Source organism: Echeneis naucrates, chromosome 3, assembly GCF_900963305.1.
Source record: "Echeneis naucrates chromosome 3, fEcheNa1.1, whole genome shotgun sequence".
In the NCBI taxonomy this organism is placed as follows: Eukaryota; Metazoa; Chordata; class Actinopteri; order Carangiformes; family Echeneidae; genus Echeneis; species Echeneis naucrates.
In genome coordinates this window covers 13194691-13216538 of record NC_042513.1, presented here as the reverse complement: position 1 = coordinate 13216538, position 21848 = coordinate 13194691, and the positions used below count along the sequence as shown (strand labels likewise).

The window sequence follows — 21848 nt, the reverse complement described above, 5'->3', positions numbered from 1 at the left end:
GAATTTCTAAATCCCATGAAGAACCACGGATAAATGACGTGTCAAAAGCGCATTTGCATACCAGTGGTTGAGCTCTCCGAGGAGAATGTGGCTGATGTGATGCTCTTTTTGACTGCGTGATTGGTTCAGCTCACAGCCATCTGTTGCTAGAGCCTTTAAAACAAGCGATTCAAGTCTGTAGAAGACCAAAGAGCTCAGTTTGTTAGTGCGATTTTGTGAAAGTCAAATGTGAGATATTTCTTGATCCTGTGGCTCACTAGTCACCCCCAGCCTCATTAGGCTAATCGATGTGGATACCGAGCAATCAGTCAGCACACCTGGCATGTATCAGCTGTTGCTCCTGACGCCACTGCAACCTGGCGCTGGGCTTCAGCTATGCTTTTGTCATAGCCGGAGGATCATGTTACAGAAGCCACTTCACATCCATTTTGAATGAGCCGGGTTTCGGGAACATGCGCTGTTGGCTGCTTACAAGAGAAAAGTTCAGCTGCTGTACTCATATACTCTGTCAACTAGCTTGTTAACTGTCCTCTCATGAGTGGAGACTCGATGGCTGCTAGGCTCAAAATAAAAATGTTTCCAGTGACCTCTCCTTCTTTCACGAGAGCAGGCGCACACACAGCAACACACACCTACACACAGCCATTTTGACTGCACAGTCTGTCTCTATCTCTCCCTCAGAGCATGATGAGTGTGCCAGCGGCCAAAATTTGTGTGATGAGAATGCCATCTGCACTAACACCATCAGAGGACACCTGTGTACCTGTAAGCCGGGCTACGTGGGCAATGGCACCATCTGCAGAGGTAAGTTCCTGCCTTGGAACAGCCCACCGGGCACATACACACACACACACACAGATATAGATTCAGCCCCCCCTCACATCCTCTGATTCTCGGCTCTGAAACATCACGTATTGCTCCTCCTTCACATCACCTAACCAGCAGCAGGGGCAGCTGTTACCAGAGACGTGATGAAAATTAATTCTGGGCTTGTTTCCCTGTTTTTCCTCTCACTGCTCACCCTGAGCCATCGCACCGCCCAGGTGCCTCACCAGAGCTATGTAGATATATATATATATATATATATATATATCTACATAGCTCTATACATATATATATGCAGTAAATAGAATAGATATTCAATTCACCCTGCTGCAGTAACCTGTGGAGAGCACTTGGTACACTCCAGTCTAATAGTTACTGCTCTTGTTGGTTTGTATCCTATAATCTTCAGAAAATGCAAAACAGAAGCAATAAATGATGAATGAATGAATTGATTGATCGATTGGTTTTAATTAATTCATTAGCTATAAATCTTTCACTTTGAAATCATAACGAAAAAATGTTTCAGCTCAAGAAAATAAATTCTTGAATTGCTTACGCTTGAACACTTTGTGGGAGGTCAGCTGGCTGAAATTTTTTGCTTGAGTCTTTCCTCCTCTAACATTTACTGTGTTTACATAGTCTTTAGTATCCCATTTTTGTGTTTGTGCATGTAAACAGAATTCAGAAACCGGGTTATGCTCTTTTCCCGGCTACAAGAAACCCACCTGGAGTACACCGGTAGAAGCCGGGATACTGGAGCATGTATACGCCGTACCCCGGTTTCTGACGGCTGAGCACCCAGTGTGCAGGTGCCAGATAAACAAACAAAATGGCGGCAAGGATATTTAACAAGGCTAAGTCCACTAAAAGCCGCAGAGGTCTCATTCTGATTTTATTTTACACTTCCCGCTCAATCTGTTGCACGGCAACTATAAACAAAAGATGTATAAGACGTAACGCACGCCTGCACAGATAGGATGCAGTGATCAGAAAACAGGTTTCTGGGATTCATCATGTATACAGAGATATGAATAACTGGGTTTCTCTGTGTTCCATGTAAACATCATATGCCGGTTATGCTCAAAGACCATGTGAACACAGTAATTGAAGCACACTGGTTGTCAGCTCTACTACCCAATTTAACTATGACAGGAGCAAAGGGAAACGTTTGTCGACACAATTAATATATCAACAACATCCACAGTATTAGGAAGTTGGGATGAATATTGGGGTCGCCAAAACATGAAAATGTGACATAGATTAGTGTTTGAATCCCATGTGACAGTAACACTTATGGATATAGCATGTTATCCATGCAGTGCCAAAAGGCATTCTTATTTCAGAAAGCATCCTCTTTCCCACCTACATCATAAAATGATATCTGCTTGAAGCTGATTATAATCGATTATATGGTATATTGTCCGATCAGCGTTTTTGTACTGTTTCATGGTGTGATGCGTTTAGATGTGTCTTTAAAATTGATGGTCTTTTTAATCAGAACAGCTGTGCGGATTTAAAGTGATTGAGCAGCTCTTTCAAGGAAGGTCAGAAGTGTTCAACCTGAGAGACAAAGACTCGTACTGACAAATTTACTGAGCTCTGTTCGTTTTCGTCATAAAGTTTTTACGTTTACGTTTTCCATGACCTGCCAATTCTGAAGTTCCATCTTTAATGAACTCTGCAAGATCAAGAGCAGCCAATGCTCTCCAAGAGTGATACTAAACTATGATACTAAAACGATTATAGACGATGATATTCAGTGGCGAAGCTGCTGCTGTGTTTGACACCTCTTCATCAAACTGAAAATGAAAATGAAAACTTTTATTGGTGTTTTCCAGTTATGTCAAAACTGTGAGCTGTGAGCAGTGGCATTTGTTTTTCTAATGTCTTTTTCTGACCACAGCATTGGTATTAAATGTGAGGGAATATTTGTGGAGCGCTGTGGATGTGTTTACTCACCCTCTCTGACATTCTGAGGTGCATGTGTGTGCAGGTAAACAATCGACCTCCAGTTTTAGACTCTGCATTGATGTGTCAACTCAACTATTTTCTTCATGAACTATTTTTAGCTGCACATCTGCGATGAAAGCTGCCACAGTGGGACTGCCGCTGCAGAGTCAAGTCAGATAAGACAGGGCAGTCGATGGCAGGAGTTTGAAGACACTCATTAGGGGGTTGGCAGGGTGGAGATGGTGCACCATATCAAGCTCTTAGCCTAAGTAACCAGAGAGTCCCATCTCTTTTATATGCACTACTGAGCCTTAATGGGAGCATAATACAGATAACATTGCTGTTGAGGATGAGGGGAGGAGGTTTTTATAGCTGCTTACTTTTGGATCCTTTTCCAAAGTGATGAAATGCCTAAAGTGTTTTTTGTTTGTTTTTGTTTTGGGTTTTTTTTTTTGGGTTGTTGTTTAATAACAAAAAAAGAAACTTAAGACAATTTATTTATTATTATTATTTAGACTTAATAAGAAAGTTTACAGTTTATTTGGTTATTTCTTCTATTTTCTCTCTAAAATATAATAAATCAGGAGGCCTTTAAAAAAAAACATCCAAGCAAATCAAGGCGTCGATGTTTTTTATGCAGCTCGTCACATATGTCTAGAGCATAATTTGTATGTAAAGTAATCCCATGAGCTCACAACAAGCCTTTTCATGCAATTTTTATGACTCTGTACTTGCTTGGCTGCTTACCAGTAGATGTGAGTATCATTAAGCCTAATTAAGCTCAGATTTTCATCTTAAATATTGTCTCACTATACAGTGCTTGTAGCAAAATATGTTGTGCCATGGGATGTCAGTCAATTTGAAGGCACCAACACCACAAAAATGAGACTGCAAAGACAAACTCTGCATTATTTTTTGGCTAAAATGTTCCAAGGTTTAAAATCCGAGCCCAGACTATGACCCGACTATGTGCTGGGCTGACATTCAATTTATTGAACAGAGGTGGAGTTGAAATACGGTCAATTTTGACCCTCCTAACATGTTCCACCATGATTTCGCTCTCATTAACACGTGTCATGGATCTCCTCTGCTGCTCATGACCGTGAAAGCTAATACTGTGGTAATTAGAAGGACTGGACAGGAGGAAAGCATGTCAGTCATTCCAAAGGCAAACAAGGGAACGCGTGAAATGTGTGGTTGAAGGTGCATGTGAATGTGTTTGTGTGAGTACAAGTTGAAAAGGTGACTTTAAAAAAAACAAGGACAAAAGGAAAAAAGGGGTAAATTCAAAGACAACAATTCAGGACAGAGACAGGAAACGACAGGAAAAAAGTTAAAGAGCTAAGTCTGTCCAGCTGCACCCAGCCCACTCTGCTCTGGAACACTTCAGGATGAGTGGCAGGTGGAAGGCAGTTCTAGGGAGGGATTAATGCAATTTGTCTTGTACCTGATTGTCAGACAGGCCATGTTTTCCTGTACAGTTTTTTGATCACACAGCAGCCATGCTAATATGAATACACTGCTTTATGATCTGTTTTCCTCCATTTAGTATCATCACCTAAATTAATAATTACGTGGAAACTAGAGACTGAGCTCCATCAGGAAAACATTTACTGAGTAATACATGAAGTGAAAATTAGGGCCATTTTCATATAAACTTCAATATAATCTGACTTCTTGTTACAACCAGTGGCAATCCAATCAGATAGGATACAGGTTTACAGCTGTGCGAGGCAACATCCCTGTCTACTGTTAACTCTAAAGAATTAGACGTCAGTGTAATTCACCATATCAAGTTAATTGCACAATTAACCTTTCATCACTTATGAAATATTGACAAGAAACAGAAATCTCTTCAGACAAGAAGCTTAACATTGGATGTCTTATCTAGATAACTCCAGCTGCAGCTGCAGCATCAGGGATGCTCCCTGGAATCCAATCGAATTTAGGGTCCATTTTAAAATCCTCTTACATGCTTTTAAATCTTTCAAATGCTTTGGCCCTAATTACATTTCTCAGCTGTTCAGATCTTTAGGGACTGGTCTACAGGTTGTCCCTCAGATTGACACTCAGACAGGCTCAATGTAACAGAGATTACCCGTTCCCCACAGCCCTTAGACTGAACCCCAACTCGAACCTTATCACCTCACCAGAAGTGCCTTTGTAGATTTATGTGCTCATATTTTTAAATTACTATCATGTTTTCTAAATTATTTTCACAAGTTTCTTATCATGGTGATTTACTAGGTAATTCTGCAGTAAAATTCCTCTGTAAAGCACTTTGAATTGCCTGGAGTATTAAATCTGCTATATAAATAAAGTTTGCTTTGCCTGGCCATACCCAAAAGTTGTGGTCAATGTGCAAATGATGGAACAAAGCAGCTGCTGTTGAGAATATAAACTAGGTGATATAAATATATAGAAATGACCAAATACAATGCCTAAATCCACTTACTCTAACGCTGGACTATAACTTTAGAGCAGAGGCGTTCAACTCCGGTCCATCAGTTCGTTATCATGCTCTTCACTTGCTCAAAATACAAGGTCATGTAAGACAGTTTTTGCTTTTTGGCTACGTGCTACGGCTGTACTTATCAAGAAGGCATATCAGGACATTTGATGACAACACACGTAATCTTAAAGATCAGCTCGTCTTCAAGCTCTGCTGAGGTCTGATCAGGAGCCACTCATTTGAATCAGGTGTGCTGGAGCAGCAAACATCTAAAACATGCAGGACAGTACATCTCCAGGACCGGAGTCAGAGACCTCTGCTTTTGAGGTACCCCGGCTAAATTAGCACCAGACCCTAAATACATGTAGGTGAGTGTGGGAACATTACATCACATGTCATTGTTATACGAGCTATACAAAAACATTTGATATTGAACTGCTGCTGTAACAGCCACTGCTCCTCTGCATTGGCCTTCCTTAAGCTATTATAACCGTGCTGTTCAGCCACAAGAGCATTAGTAAGGTAGGGCATTAATGTCACTCAATAAGATTTTAATAGGTCCCAAAGTTGTAGAATCAGCTCTGTGCAAGCCAGTTGAGCTCTTCCACGGGCACAATGGTGGAATATAATGTATACATATATATATATATATATATTGACAGACATATCCATATGCTTTTAGCCTCGTTGAGCAACAAACAAAGAGTAAGCCAGTGGAACTGACAATTCTCAACAGAGGCAGTCCTCCTCACTGATGATATTTCTCAGAAGCAGGTGGAGTTTTTATACTTTTTAATCAATGCCATTAAAACTGACTAAATCGTAGCTACGGTATTTTGGCCAATTAGTATTATGTGAGTAGTTGGAGGAATCTGCCTCTCTTTTCCCCACCCCCCTGAGATCTCATTACCCTGTGATGGCAACAGTGTTGGTCGTTCGACCTGTGCCTCCCATCTCATTCCCCTCATACATCACTTCAGCGCTCTCAGGAATAAGAGTGTGACTGCCACTCCTCAGCCTTTCCCTGTTAATGTTAATAAGGAGAAAAAACTGTGTTTAGCCAGCTGAGCAATGAGTCCAGGGCAAACAGGCCAACAACTAATGTCCCAGCCAAAAGTGTGTGATTCACTGTGTGAATGCAGCAGATGATAGGTGCCCTTGAGTTACAATGTCTAAAATACACCAGATTCCACTGCTGCAGTTGAATTGGTTTTCAGAGGCGGAGCATCAGCAGAGGTACCTTGACTTTATGTGTACATGAGGATAAGGAGAATGCCAGGTATACCATTCGTTGTATATATTTGGCATTTTATCTTATCAACTTTCAATCTCCAAATTTAAAATTTTGCTTTTTTTGTTCGGCCATACAATAAAACTATCTCAGGTCCTTTGGTAGATCTCATAAAAAAATTGTGTTGTTTTGTTTTGATTTATCGGTCCCTCCTCAGCTTGCCTCAAGACCTTCTTTTCATCCGTGAATATCTATGTCTCCCCAAATGCTTTTAAACAAGCATTGTAGAATGAGAAGGGACTGGTATTTATGTGCAATTTAAGTGGAGGTACCTGCGGCACTGGAGATTCCTACTCACTGTTAGCGCAACAAGATGATGTCTGATTATATTGCAGCATAGTTGTAGCAGCGTAACCTCAGGTAGGTGGGACGCTGTTCTCCACACTGGGTCTTTGGATTCGGGTTCTGAGGCTATCTGACCTAAATGCTCAGTTTGCCCAGGTGGCCAACTCTTGGACAAACTGAGCAAGACCAAGACAACGGAACATTGATCCATGTAGGACTTTCTAGAGGAGGAAGAAGACTTGATTTGTTGTTGCTATCACAGTAATCCTCATTGAAATCAGTGGGATATCTGACTGCATCTGCAGCACTGTTACCCAGATATATATTGACATTAATACTTTAGTTTTGACATCACACGTCTCAGCAGCAGACAAGGTTTCCCTGAGGCTTCTGCAATCCTTTAAGTATTTGTTGGAGACCAGAGGTTTACCACCCCGTATAAGATTTCCCTTGATAGGCTTCTATAATGGGCATATAATGTGGCTGTGGCGTCGCTCTCAGAGGAGAGATTCCTCCCCTCTCCGGTAGGATCCTTGCCTTAGCACTCTTTTGGGAACTTTCCGAGGCCAGGCACATTCGCTACAGCCAGTCTGCCATGTCCGGTCGACGTCTGCTTTCTTACAGCCTGAGCAGTGATTACACCTCAAATTTCTTTTCTGTTACAGGGGAGTAATTACGGCTAATATTGCTGCTGCAGCAATGCCACGGCCCTCCAGGGACTGGTAATGACACAACAGATTTTTCTGCCACTGATATTATGCAAACAGAAAGTGCTGCTATTGTTGAGACTCGTAACTGTTGAGCCTTCATGCTGCTTTGACTTAGAAAAAAGAAATTTTAGAGCTTGAATTAAGGTGGTGAGTTTAAAATGTCTTTTGTCATCTCTGCTTGAAATCTCCTAGAAAGCTAGCAACTGCTCCCCTGCCTGCTTTCCAGCCTGCTGTGACTGGGATGATTGCAGGAGCACATAAAGAAAGGCCTCTATCTCAAGAGCCCATTTTACTGCTATTGATTGGCTGGGCTGACTGGAAGTGAGAAGAAATGAGGGGTTAAGACTCCCTCTACCTTTACGTACGTTCTTCCTTCCCTTCATCTTACTTTCCCTCCTTTTGTATTGCAATTCGCTGGAGGAGAGAGAAAAAAAGGCTACCATTATGTCATCTTCCTCAAAGAACAATAAATGAGACACAATAGTTCAATCAGTTCATGGTGTAAGATTATAGATCAACATTGTTCTCGCTGCCAGCCTAATGATCAGCAGCCTATTGCAGAGTCTTTGTCAGCAGCAGAATGAGTGAGCTAATCTTGTTAATGGTCCGTTTCATTCCCTCGGACTGGTTTCTATAGACAAAAGGGGTTTAAATAGAGAGGATTTGAGAAGCAAGTCTTAACAGCAGCGCAGAGCACCAAGGCATCGACTTGTGCTTTTCTCATCTTGCCATCGCAGCTAATCACAGTAGAGCCATGTTGCAGCCAGCTAACATGAAGCAGTGCGACCCAGGCTAATGTATTCAGAGATATGGAGGAAGGGGTAGGTGGGGGTTTGCTGCAGGGATGGGAAAAGAGAAATCAGAGGAGTGTGGGTGGAGGTTGGACTCAGCCTTCTTTTCTCCTACAAGTCTGAAGCATTTAATTTTCTGTTTACATAATTATTGCTTCCATTCATCTCTTTTTGATAAGAAAAACACATTTAGCTGTTTCTCTGCTTTGTAGCTCTCTGCTAGAGGGCATAGTGTTACAACATTTAATTGGGTGACAACCACAGTATCTGAAGCTATGATTAATTGCAATGTGGACCCCCCAACCCCCCCTCCTGAAAAAAAAAAGAAAAAGAAATCACGTTACTTGTTTTTGAAGCTTTGTAGCAATTATCATTTGAGACAATTATTTTTTTGTCTATGTCCCGCTGTTAGATGTTGGTGCTGTGCAAAGAGAAGAGAGATTTCTCCTCTTGCATTCAGCTCTATCAGATCCACTCTTGTTTTTGTTTTTGTTTTTTGTTGGGTTGTTTGGTTTTTTTGGCTTGCATTTTTCTTCATAGTGGGTTAGGGTTAGGGTTATTATGAGATTAATGCACATATAGTCTTGCACTTGCAATATTTTATTGTTTCAATGTGTGTGTGTGAGGCCATCACCAGCCCTCCCTGGAAGCTAGTTTGTTGATCTTTATTGAGTTGAATGACATTTGTTTGGCAGGGAGGGCAGTGCTACGCCTCGGTGAATATAGAGGGGAGCAAGAGAGAGACAAGTTGCAGAAGGATGGGCAGGAGAAGGGAAGCAGGTGGTGCTGGTAGGAACTATTGGGTGAAGGATGCTGAGCTTTTGCTGTCACCTCACTCAGGATTATGAGAGACCAGAGTGTTTCTGTGCAGATCTCTGGAGAGATGGGAGTCCAGACAGGTGAAGGTGTCCCAACAGAGGAGCAGAGTCAAAGATGGGGTACATAGAGATGAAAGAGCAGCTCAGCCCATTTTTGGCAGGATTCACCAATTCTACCATGATGTGACCCAACACGAGCTGGCAAGAGGAACCACACATGCACGTGGGCATTCCCTAAATATGACTGAGACCACCACCAGGGCCCAGAGTCGGGTCAGGGGGTCAGGCTCCCCAGGCCCACCACCCTGTGTGCAGAACACAAGAAGCACCATTTTACAAGATCTGCTCTTGTAACACAATTTAATGCCCTAGGCAAAAATCTTGCATGCTGTCCTGGGATATGGGGTATTTTGTCTTCAGTCAGCATTGTGTTATGGATACTCAATGAAAAGCCTACTGTTTGTTTAACAGAGAGATGCTTGTTGTTGAGAGGGGGTGGGACAGCCATATTTAACTGCAATACGAGAACACCAAAAGTAATGATTCAAGTCAGCATGTGTAATATGTTGACTTGAGTGTTTACATATATCGCAAATGTTTGATTTGATTCGTTTGCCCTTCAGTGCCATCATATCGTCAGCATCGTATCTTCTTCCATCAGCATCGTCTGCCAGAAGCTTATAAGTGGATTTTTATCCAGTTTTAATTCTCATTTTTATGACATCTTGGTTGTTCTTAGCTCTATATATTAAAATGATGAAGGAAATGTTTTGATCCTCTGGTCCACTCGTCACAAAGACCTCTGTGGATAATTAAACTGCAGGTGAAATCATTGTGAATGTCTGGATCTTAAGTGATCAAACAAACATTCAAGGAAGGACCCACTGGCTCTGCTTGTTCTGACGAAGAGACTCTCGGTTAAAACCTGCTGAGCATCTGACACTGACCGAACTCAGACACTTGAGGCTTTTTAAAAGTATTTGATTTGTCTCTTAATAACTTTATGTAAAAGCAACACTGAACTAGCTTTAGAGGGAGGTTTTCAAAAGCCGTGACTTAGTATTTGTCAACATTCAGGGACCTGAGAGACTTCATGTGCATGTCTAGTGCTTCTGGAGATTTACTGTGACATACGGCCTGGATTTAAGATTCAGCAGACCTAAAAACAGCTACTAATGCCGGCAGTGCTGCTGCCAACATAACAGGTAACTGTACACACTGTATAATTAACAATGTCTAATCACGTTCATGACATTGTATTGCTTTAGTTGTTTAGGTTAGAGTCTTAGTTTCAGAATAAAACTGCAATTTACTGACCTTTTACTTTATTTTTGCATTGAGATTACAGAAATGTATTTCTTGTTGATCATCAGCACCAAATTGCATTTCTGGATGCTGCCATTAAAAAATTAGTTGTGAGACACTTTTTCTTTTTCTTTTTCTTTTTTTCAGATTGAGTAAACAAAAACCTTTTTTTGGTAAAGACTGTTGCATGCATCACAAGGTGGAGAATAGGTTGGGTGGGTTGGGGGGGGGTCTGCTGTCCCGTTTAGCCTGGTCTGATTTGGTCCAGTCTCTACTCTATGCAGGGGCCTGGTCTCTCGTCTGGTCTTGTCTCTGGTGGGGTCCCATCTCTGGTCTGGTCTCTACTCTCTGATGGGGTTTGATCTCTGGTCTAGTCTCTGGGGAGGTCCCGTGTCTGGCCAGTCTGATCTGGTCTAGTCTCTACTCTCTGCAGGACTCCGGTCTCTGGTCTAGTCTGGTCGCTGTTTCTTGCTGTAGCCCACTCGTTACCAATTAACCTAGCCATGTTCAGGCGCCCCTACTGGGAATTGAACCGCGCCCACTATGCTCAAGTCACCACGTATGTATGTATGTAGTTATTTATTTATTTATTCATTCACGGGTAGGGGGACGTGCATTATTAGTGACCCCCTCGGAGCATTTTCCTGACAGATACGTTCCTTTTTATTCCAGAAAGAAAAAACAAAAAAAATTGTAAAATGTCAGCTAGTTCTGTTATTCCATTTTTATAATGAATTCAATTTTTTCGCGATCACAGATTTTATAGGGCCCTATTTACCGAATGCCCGGGAAGACCGAGCTTGACATGAGCTTCAGTGTGCAAAATGAGGAACCCATGTTTAACTGCACTATTTTCTTTCATAAAGAGACACTTTTATTTTTTTACCTTAAGCAATGTGGGATATTTCTTTTATGCAGCAATTCTATGCCAGCATGGATAAATGTTTAACATTTAATACACTTGAAGAAGACACTTTAATGTCTCCATTTGTCATTCTGTTTTGCAAAGCAGACTGGACCAGATCAGGAGGATCCTTTGCACATCTTTAGACTGAAGCAGAAATCATTATGAATCAAATCGTAATGAATCGAATTTTAGCCCCAAGAATCGTAATTGAATCAAATTGTGAGATAGTAAAAGATTCCCACCCCTAGTGGAGATTTCATCTTATACACTACCCTGCTCCCCAGTAATGTTTTCGCATCAAGGCTCTGATTACTTAAAATGTCTTTTTATTTTGCAGATTTTCTGAAAGTGAGGATAACTTTCATCTGACTTACCTCAAAAGAAACAAGTGTACAAAACTGGATATATACAAAGATGATAAATGTATCAGTTCATCTGTTGGATAAAGTTGTGTTCGTCTCCTTAGTTTAATTTCTTTTGATGTCGTCTCCCTCGATCAATCGGACGAAGATGAAAACAGATTTCGCCCAGAGCCATATGTGTTTGCTCTGTCCCTCTCTGACTTGGCTGAATTTAATTTGCAATCTACAAAAATAAAGTAAACTGATAGCCATGGTGAAGAAAGCTTCTTTTAAAACGCTGACAGCTTTTTCAACCGAGACTGATAAACACAATGCCCAGAGGCTCCAGGCTCCAAAACCGTTTAGTTCAAATATGTGCCCCCTGACAGATTTAGGGCAGGCTGCAGGCTGCACACACAAACACACAGATGGACAGGTAAAGGAAATACTTGACTGCAGAAATGCTTTGAAACGTCTGCTGGTGTCATGCAGTGATATTTAATCACTGCCATTATTCAGGGTTTTAATATAAAAATAATAATCCATCATTATTAAATCAATACATCTATAGTATGGCATTCCATGATAAATGCCTATATAAGTCTAGAGATCTAAAATATGGTCTTGATTTAGATTTCAGTTTGAAGATTAAAAACAGGTTGGACTTTTCTGGACATTCGCCAGACTTGAGAGTAAAAACAATAAAGTCTTCAATTACCACCATGAAACATTCTTTTTCTGAATGACAACTTTGTCTGGTCTGTTTTCATCTGTGGCTGTGTCGCATCAGTAGCTGCTAACAGCTACTTCTGTTCACTTATTTCACCTTAATGTTAATTGTGTATAATTCAGTGAAGCTGCTGTGTTAATTAGTTCATGACTGTAAAGAGTCAACAACATCACGAAAAAAATGCGATGACAATGATTCTATTGTCCACTAACAAGCTGACAGTGACTGTGTCCCCTTTTTAAGTGACTGCGTCTATTAGCCATCATCACCCTCTGTGGTCATTTTCACGGCTGCCACCAGAAGCCATCATTATTTCTGCCTCCATATAAATAGTGTAAAGTGTCAGGTTTAAACCACCTAGAACATTATTAAACACACAGGGAAGAAAGACAAGGGACAACAGCGCTCATTTTACTTGCAAGGAGAACAGACAGAGATGTGCTCAGTGACACTCTCTACCCGCTCTGGAGTATCTCTTCTGTTCTCCCCCTTTTTATTTCCTGAGGGTGGTCCCTAGTTACAAGGCGTTGCAGCCCTAAAGGTGAGAACACACAGCTGCAACGTAGTAAATGAATAGACGCTTGTTATATGATTTACATTCAAATTGGTCACAAGAAACGAAGACACATTGAGGGGTTAATTTATAACCGACGTAATCTCGCTTCGACTTCCTCCCTTTCTCCATATGTAAATCTTCTTCAAGGGTCGTTGCTTAATAAAAACACAGGTTTCTGCATTCTTGCAGGGTTAATAAAAGTTGAGCAGCACTTTGATAATCACTTTATGTACCTTTATTCTAACATAAAGCTGGTAACAAGTACAATATACAGCTAAGGCTGATAGGAAGGTGATTGGTGTTGTTTTTTTAATCATTTGATCTGAAGCCCAGTTTGTGTGCTTATGACAAATTTTTAGTTTACATTTGGAAACACTTTTTCCATTTGTCTATTTGTCCTTGGCCTTCTGGTCAACACTATACTTCTGTACAAAAAGACACTTCAGTCCAGACCAAAGTGGTGGACTGAGCCTCCCTAGAGTCCCGACACTAAGCATTAACCTCAAACCAGGTCACCGAGGCAGATGCAGGTCAGTCTGCTAAAGCATTAGTCGCAGAGAAAATCCGATGACTTCAGCGTCGGCGCCGGCATCTTTGGTAACAGTTGCTGTGCCACCTGATGGAGCAAGAATGACAGGCTGAATCAGTGGCAAAAGTGGCATCCTTATCATAATAGGTGTAGAGAAACGGAGAGTGTGACACTCAACAAAGTTTTTGTTGAGGATTTCTGCTGTGTTTAACATCAATAACACAGGTTAACTCTAAGAGTTTGGACAACGAACCTCTTTGCTCTGAAATAATTAGTTCTTAGATGTAGAGTGCAGCTTGTTCTCCGAAGAATTACAGATGTGTCACAATCAATCAAATCTCTTTTACTCTCGCTGCACTGGGAGAAGACCTTAAGACAATTCCTGTCAAACAACAACTTTTCGCTTTATTTACTGTCAGGATAACAAAAGAAGGTCATGTCAGGATTTTTTCAGTGTCCATCCATCTAATCAATTACTCTACCCGCTTATCTGTGCTGTGATACTGAGGGGCTGGAGCCAATCCCAGCTGACGTTGGGCTAAAGAGAGGTGTAACATACAACCTACATAGATACAAACCAGGAAGCTGATCTGTCCAGAGAGGAATTCTGACATTACCATGCAACTCCACTCCTCAAGCTCATACAATTACACTAAAACATCCTATTAACTCCTCGTTTTAAATGTTCCTTTCCCACATCAATCAAACTAGGTTATTTTAGATCTGGCTCTTTCACCAATAGCTTTAACTTCCATCATCACAGTAATCATACACCATTGAGTCTTGTCCTGAGTCTTTCTGTGTTGTAAGGACTACAAACTAGATTCCATTTTTCCCGTTTGCATTAGATTGGTGTCAGATACTATTTTACTTATTGTGTATTTGGTGAGCTGATTGATCTGATGATGGTGGCAAAGATGTAGGTCAGAATGTACAGAAAATGAGTGGTGAATTCCCCCTGCCACGTATAAATGGAAAGCCTCACTCTAATAGAAAACTAAAGGAAAAATACACCACCCTGGACCGACATATGACTTTTCAACAGAAATCTATTTATCTTTTCATAAAATCAAATTTCCATCATTTCTTGATATAATGCGTACCCCTCCACCAGATTCCAGCAGCATGGGTCACGGGTAATTCTAGCATTACATCTCGCCTCTTGGCAGTAAACCTCATCTTATCAGTAAAACAGCAGAGGTTGGAGAAAAACAGTTGCGTCAGCTGCCTACCTGTTTGTGTCTCAGTAATGGATTCAGATGGAACGACTCATTTGTCCTGCACCACCCTCCGTTATGAAAGCTCCTCACATCCAGCTGCCAAGGGCGTCCTTGCTCCTCCCCCACTCATTGCGTTGATGGAGTCATGGCCCCCTGACTCGTCCACAGATGAAAATAGATAAAATCATCCAGACATGGCGTGAACAGCCAGTTAATGTTTTGCCACACAGTGAATCGGGTGGAGAGGAGGCGATGAAAAAAATAAATTTTATTTTTTACTTTTTTTTTCCCATTAAAATAGCAAGCACACTAAACTGAATAAGAAAGAAATGTTTTGACTAAGGTTTTTTTTTTATTATTTATACGTCCTCATAGTGTCCTGCTGGGTCTATTTTTGGTAAACCTATTTCTCTTCTCCTCTCTCTGTCACTTTGTATATACATACTTAAACTTTATCTGTGCTTCAACTGTGTAAGTTTTCAAATAAATAAACGCCTCATACACACCCACTATATATATTTACCCAAATAATATACCTGTGTAACTGTATTTTTCTGCCTCAAGGCAGACATTTTCGTCTCCATTTTTGGAATGTCCATACATATGTCTCTATATGTTGGTCCATCTGCTCGCCTTCACAGAACTTCTTCGATATAAACTCATCAAGACTCATGGATAAATAAAATGTTGATGCCCAAAAGGTGAAATGAATGGTTACAGGTTTTTTTTTTTTTTTTTTGACATTCATTTGGGCTCGAGGATTAACTTGATTAGACTAAAGCTCATAGTGAGCTCAGACAATACATCTAAGACATTTCTCAAGAATTAGAAGTCTTCAACTGTGTCTGGGTGCTGTTTGGTCTTGGGTAGTTTAATCACAGTGAGTTTGTAGAGCTTTTTCATTGTCCACAGTGTTTGTTTCAAATTAACTACAGTAGAACAGTTCCAGGCAGTAAAACCAAAACAATAATCACGAAAACACTGAAATAATCCTCAGAGTTGACAGTCCAATGATAATTGTCCAATTAATGCTCAAACCAGCTCATCCCAAAAAAAAAAGGGAAAAAAAGAAAAAAGAAGTACACGAAGCCTGAAACAACAAAGTAAGTTGTTTTGCAGTTATTATATAAATCGTTCACATAAACGTTTTGTTCTGGCACTTTGATCTCCAGGAGACAGTGTTCATTAGTTCCTTCTAAACCTTGAACTGATGACAGTAAGAAATATCTTCCAAAGCAGAGTTTTCTACATTTCTTAAAATGAAAACTTGATTGAGAAAAGACTGTCCTAAGTTTGGGACAGTCTGAGTGCGCAACCATCATGAAATGAACATGAACCCAAGCAGGAGTCCAAGATGAAGCATTAGCCAGGCTTAAAGGCAGCTCCTTACTGGAAATTGACTGTGTGATTTTGGATTAGCATTATAGAGCTTGCTTTTAAGAGATCAGTCTAATTCTCAAGACAGCAATCTTTTGATTTTAAAGTGGCATAAAGCAAGGCTGTAACAGATAACAATGAACACAAGAAAGAATAGTGGTATTTTACTGCCATAATGACTGAAGTAAAAAAAAAAAAATAAATAAAAAATGCAGTATGCTTTCAAAGTGAGAGCTGGAATCTCAGAGGGCTTTTTAAATATTGACAGTTGTTTTAAATCTAGAAAATGTTGTGCAGGGGGAAAAACAAAACTAATTCTGATTGTCAGCTTGTTGTCAGCATGTTTTTCCCATTCCCTGTGTAACATCGACTAATGGCATCTTGGTGCTAGCTAAATCGTTTGCTGCCATCTGGTTATTGAGGCAACATTTCAGACAGTCTCTCTGCACCCGCTCCACAGCCATGGGGGTGACGAATTGTGGTTCACCCGTGCGGTACACCGACAGGCTGAGTTTAGCGTTTGCAGCGGCGAGGGCTGGCTGTTATCACAACATCCAGACTGACAGGACATAATGGCTCTGTTTTATTGTTTGGTGACCTCCTGAATGATGGGAATAGATGAAGAAGCCGGGTGATGACATCATCTCACCTCACCTCATCACTTCAGGGGCTAGTGTATACAAACACCGGACTTTTGATTCCACAGACTGCTGTCTGTTTTTTATCCATGTGAAACCTCTGGGGGGCATCTCACCTCCTGTCAATATGATGTCTCCCGAACACCTTGAGGGCTTTCAAATTTGGTACTTAAGGGGGGACGGTGGAGTGGTTAGTACTACCACAGCATGACAATTCTGGGACTAAGCTCCAGGCCTGAGGCTTTTCTGTTTGAAGTTTCTGTTTACTACATAATCCTTTCTTCCACAGTCCAAAGTCATGCACACAAAGTTCATTGGTGACTAATATGTGGTTGTCTTGGTTGTCTGTCTCTATACATTGGCGTTCTGATAGGATGTTGACCTGTACAGGACGTATCCTGCCGTCACCCAATGTCAGCTGGTACTGACCCTGCCGCCTGCCCCCAATATGGATAATGGATGGATGGGTTCCCTCAATTTATTCCCCTCAAGGTCACTGTAACATCACAAATCTTGTTATTGGCCATTGCTCAAAAATTTTATTTGCTAATTGTGATGTAATTTAACACAAATGTCTAATAATATAAAACTATAAACTTTGTATAACCAAATGGTCAAAGATGAAATCATAACATTCTGCCCATTTATTCAGTGCTGTAACTCTGGATAGGGAGGCTGTGACCATATTTCCTGTAGCTTGGCTGGTTGGTGGAGTTGAGCAAGGCTCAATTTCAATTTTTTATTTTGTTGATTTTTTTTTTCCCATGACCACAATCTCAGCTACATAGTCATTACTGTAACCATGATGACAGAGCTTCACATGCCTGCCGCTTAGGGTGCTATTATAGGTTACACCAGAGAATAAGGAAATACTGTAGTGATGTAACTGGTCATTCAGGTCTGCAGACTTGTTGAAAATGACAAACAAATAAATGACACAATACCAATATGAATACCTGACTTTTTTTAATTTTTCTCCTGAGCTAAAATGATCAGCAGTCTCTAATAGAATAAATATACAATTTAGGGAAGCAGGAAAGAAGTCTAAGGCAGCAATTGCTGACTACTTTTTAGCTTTTATGTCCAAAGGATCTTTTTTTCTGGTCTCTGGCTCGCAGCACACCTACCCTTCATTCAGGAGTAATTTGAAATGTGTGGAGCTCCATTTCAGAGAGAGAAATCTCTGAAAGCACCTGGTGGAATTAATTGTCATGTCAGCTGTATCGATCAGCCACCCTCTAAACCTTCTGCTGATACATTATGGCAGTAAAAATCTCCCCTAATGCATCTTTAATCCATGCCGATTGCCTGGCCTCAGTCCTTATTGTCTTGTAAGTGTGGCCATTATCAGTGATGTTCAGTAAATGCTGCACAAAGCGTACAGCCAGGGGTGAACTGCTTCCACTGTGATACATTGCAAAGCGTAGCAGATTTGTATGAGCAAACGAAAGCTTACAATGGACTTCTTCCTCTGTATCTAAGCTCTCTGTGGTGCATTCATTAATAGGGAAGCTATACAGATACAGACACACTGCAGTGAGAGGGAGACAGAGGAGGAGGGCTTTTTCTCTCTCTGATACCAGGTATGTAGGAGAGAAAGATCAAGAGGAAGAAGGGGTCCATTATCTGGATGCCCCTCTGTTCTTCTGTCAGAACTACTGATGGTGTGTGTTCAGGAACTCCCTGTGATGTGTTTTATTGCTCACGCTCTCCCTCTTCCTGATATAAAAGCTCCAAAAATTGATTTTTTTTTTGGCCACAAGAGGGCAGGGAAATAGCAAAGCATTAAACAGAAACGCCACACTCCACAGAATTATCACTGTTACCCTGGGAACATGCTGCATGTGTTACATGTCTGCCACGACACTGATACTTCCAACTATGTCTGTCTGCATAGAGTTTATAAGCTATTCTAAAGTTGTGTTTCATTCATTAGCCATGCAAGACAATCGAGAAGTTGACTGGAAGGTTGCGGAAATCGCAGTTGACCTAAATGAGGATTCTATGTGGACTGATAGATTTGCAGAGGGATGTATGAGTTAGCTGACACAAAAAGAGTCATTTCTCTGAGACTGGCCTGTTCACTGAATGTATCAAGATGTTCAAAGGCTCGGAGCTGAATGGCAATTCTCTGTAGGTTTGTCGCTATGAGTGACCTTGTCCCAGTTTGTGTGTCTTATCTATCAGTGGTACTTTTGACTCACTGTGGTTCAAATGTGTTTTTCTGAGGAGACAAATACCTGACTCCTGGGTGGAGTTCAAGGAGTTCATCACTGCTGTCCTTCAAGGTAATGCTTACCTTGAATATTCAAATGCTCCATGAATGCACCGTTTTTCCTTTACAGAGATGGATGCTGGCTACTGTGACCTGATGTACTGCTTGTGCTCACATATGTGAGGCACAAATTAGGTTAGAAGTGATCTCTTATGAGCATTGTGTAGGCATCAAGCCAACATTAAAATATAGTGAAATTCATCTTTAAATTCCGTTTGAGTTGAAACTGGTATCAGAAGGTTAAAAATGTCTTAATGTAGCATGTTTGCTGAACTATGCTACTCTGCGTGGGGCACCAATTATCTGCACTATTCTATGATAGAAATGCTAAGCTCTTTTCACATTTCATGCCTTCTTGAGTTTGCAGAATATCCTTTGTCTTTCCCTGTGATATCTCTGCTATTAATTCTGAGATGGGTCCTTGGACGCCCAACAACCGTGAACGTCACCGAGTGGAATGAGTCCATTCTCACCACCCACTGGAAAGCAATCTCGGGCCTGTAATGGGAAACTGAAATAGCAAATCTGTGGGTATAAGCATGTCTGGAGAAGTCACAAGTCAGCAACAGGCTCAGTTAAGCAGTGAGATAGTTTAGCTGGAGGTCATGGGGACTACAACGGAGGAGGGCAGTCTGTTCCTCACAGCCCTAGCATAGGCTATTTGGTGCTGTAGCAGGGGTCTGGTAATGTAATGTGGAAGGTGGAGTTGAAGAGGAAAAATAGAAAAATGTGTTATGAATGGGAGTCGATACTGGTCACATGAAAAAGAGTGGAAGGTGAAAGAAGGAGCAGAAGTGGTCCCAATGCATTGTACAAGTCCGAGGTGAAATAAAGCGTTTCTGGAAGCTGTTGCTAAAATGCAGTGTGATTGCTCAATCTGTAGCAGCAGTGATAAACATGTTTTGCAGGAGATTCCAATGCATCTGCAAATAATGTTGCCATCTTTGTAAATCTTTTTTTCCCCTCGTCTTGAGATGTCTGGAATATTCTCAACTCTGCTTGTTGAACATCCATCCATCCATCCATCTTCTACCGCTTTTTCTGTTTATGGGTCGCAGAGATGCTGGAGTCAATCCCAGCTCACATTGGGCGAGGGATGGGGTACACCCTGGACAGGTCGCCAGTTACACAATTTTTATTTTCTCCTCATTATCTTGGTAAGAAAAGGACATTATATGTCTATATACAGTCTACGGCACAGTCACTATAATGCTAAAAGGCCCCAGATGCTCTACTTTTAGTATATTCTATTTGACGTGTTGATATTCATAAGAAGTTGTACTAGTAGCTTGAAGAACTAAAGACTATCATAATGTCTTTTTTTTTAACCTCTCTCAGGTTCTTCTCTGGACCTCTAGTGATTGAAAAAGAAAAAAAAAGAAAAATGAGATTTCAGAGAAGATTAAGAGAGTCCCAGCGTGGATGGATGGTGGTTCCAAGTGGGTGGGGCATTGATTGGAAATCTCACTTATTCTTCCAGCTTCTGTCATGATTGGTTGGTCTAAAAACCTCAAGTTGTAAAACAAGTCAAAGTGTTCTTGAGGCAAAATTTGCTCAGATGCAGCACATAGATATTATTTATCTTATTATGCGTAACTCTTGTCACAGTTGGAGTCAATGTTAAAAATTCAGCTCAAAATTTGCTGGTGTTATTTTAATTTTTTACATCTTGAATCCAAGAGCTTGACTGGCTTTCATTCAGGTGTGCATTATTTCCTGGATATTCGGCAGCTACATTATTATGTTGGGTATTATCATGATAAATCTGTGTTTCAGTGCAGAGGGGTGGAACAAAAATGGTCCACATTTCTGCCGACCTAATGAAAATTGTGGACTCTTTCATGATGTGAATATGAAAAAACAGACCTCCAACCTCCAATCTCCAGCAATGCCCCTCCCACCTTTAGATGTCATTAGTCCAAAACGCACCCTGATTGTGGTGAAATGATAATTAGAGCTGGATGAGAGATGGATTGAGTCAATATAAGTGTAATTTTTTAAGTGTTAGGTTTATTAGTAAAGGGGCAATCAGGCTCCTCATGAGGGATGATGGAACCTCTTAAATAGTGGAGCCTGTCAAATTAATGGGTGGCTTCTTGTGTGGGACTCTGCTCTTATTTATTGCAATTATGCATTAATTTGTGTATTTAGTTTTTTGTTTTGTTGTATTTCATTTTTTACTCACAAATACCAGCATGACAATCTACTTGGATAAATTATGTCTTGTTTTTTTAGCTTCAAAAAACAACGAAGGAAAAGTTGCTGCACATTAGACACACAGATGTGACACTCTCGCTTCGATTGTGACTATAAATAGATCTTTCAGCCAATTAAAGGCTCATCTTTCAAATCATGTCATTAATTAAGCTTAGAGATACTGAAGTAATTTCTTTCTTTAATGAACTCTCTCAATTAAGACTGCCCTCCTTTTAGTTCAGTCCTCCTCACTGTAAGCACTGGGTAACTAGTCTTTCTTTCTAATGCGCCGAGCACTCACTCAACCTTCATTGTTCTTCTCCTTCATCTGTTTGTCTCAGCCAGGTTGATTCATCCCAGTCTGTGCACACCCGAAACAAATCACAGGCGTTTGTGTCCTTCCGGCGAAAAAGCAGTGAAGAGACAGCTAGTACACATGCTCACATACAAATGGTGGTATGAGTTTCAATAAGAAATAGAAAGTGAAATGACATCCACTGAGTGAAGCAAGTGTAAAAAAAAAATGGATCATCTAATTTAATTTAACTCACAGCGTCTGTCATTTTAAAAATTGGTAACTTTAAGAACTCTAATTGTTAATTGTTATAACATTATTGTACCCATTAGCCATGTTTGATTTAATTTATGGTTA

At 40.7% G+C, this 21848-nt stretch overlaps 1 protein-coding gene across 5 annotated transcripts in view; it reads left to right on the top strand.

The window, feature by feature from the left end:
• Positions 1-21848, top strand: part of LOC115040964 (protein kinase C-binding protein NELL1) — a 348772-nt gene that overhangs the window by 291999 nt on the left and 34925 nt on the right. For all 5 annotated transcript variants that reach the window (XM_029498153.1, XM_029498152.1, XM_029498154.1 and 2 more), the window contains one exon: positions 682-804. In XM_029498153.1, coding sequence (XP_029354013.1) covers positions 682-804 — 123 coding nt within the window. The remainder of the gene's footprint in view (positions 1-681; positions 805-21848) is intronic.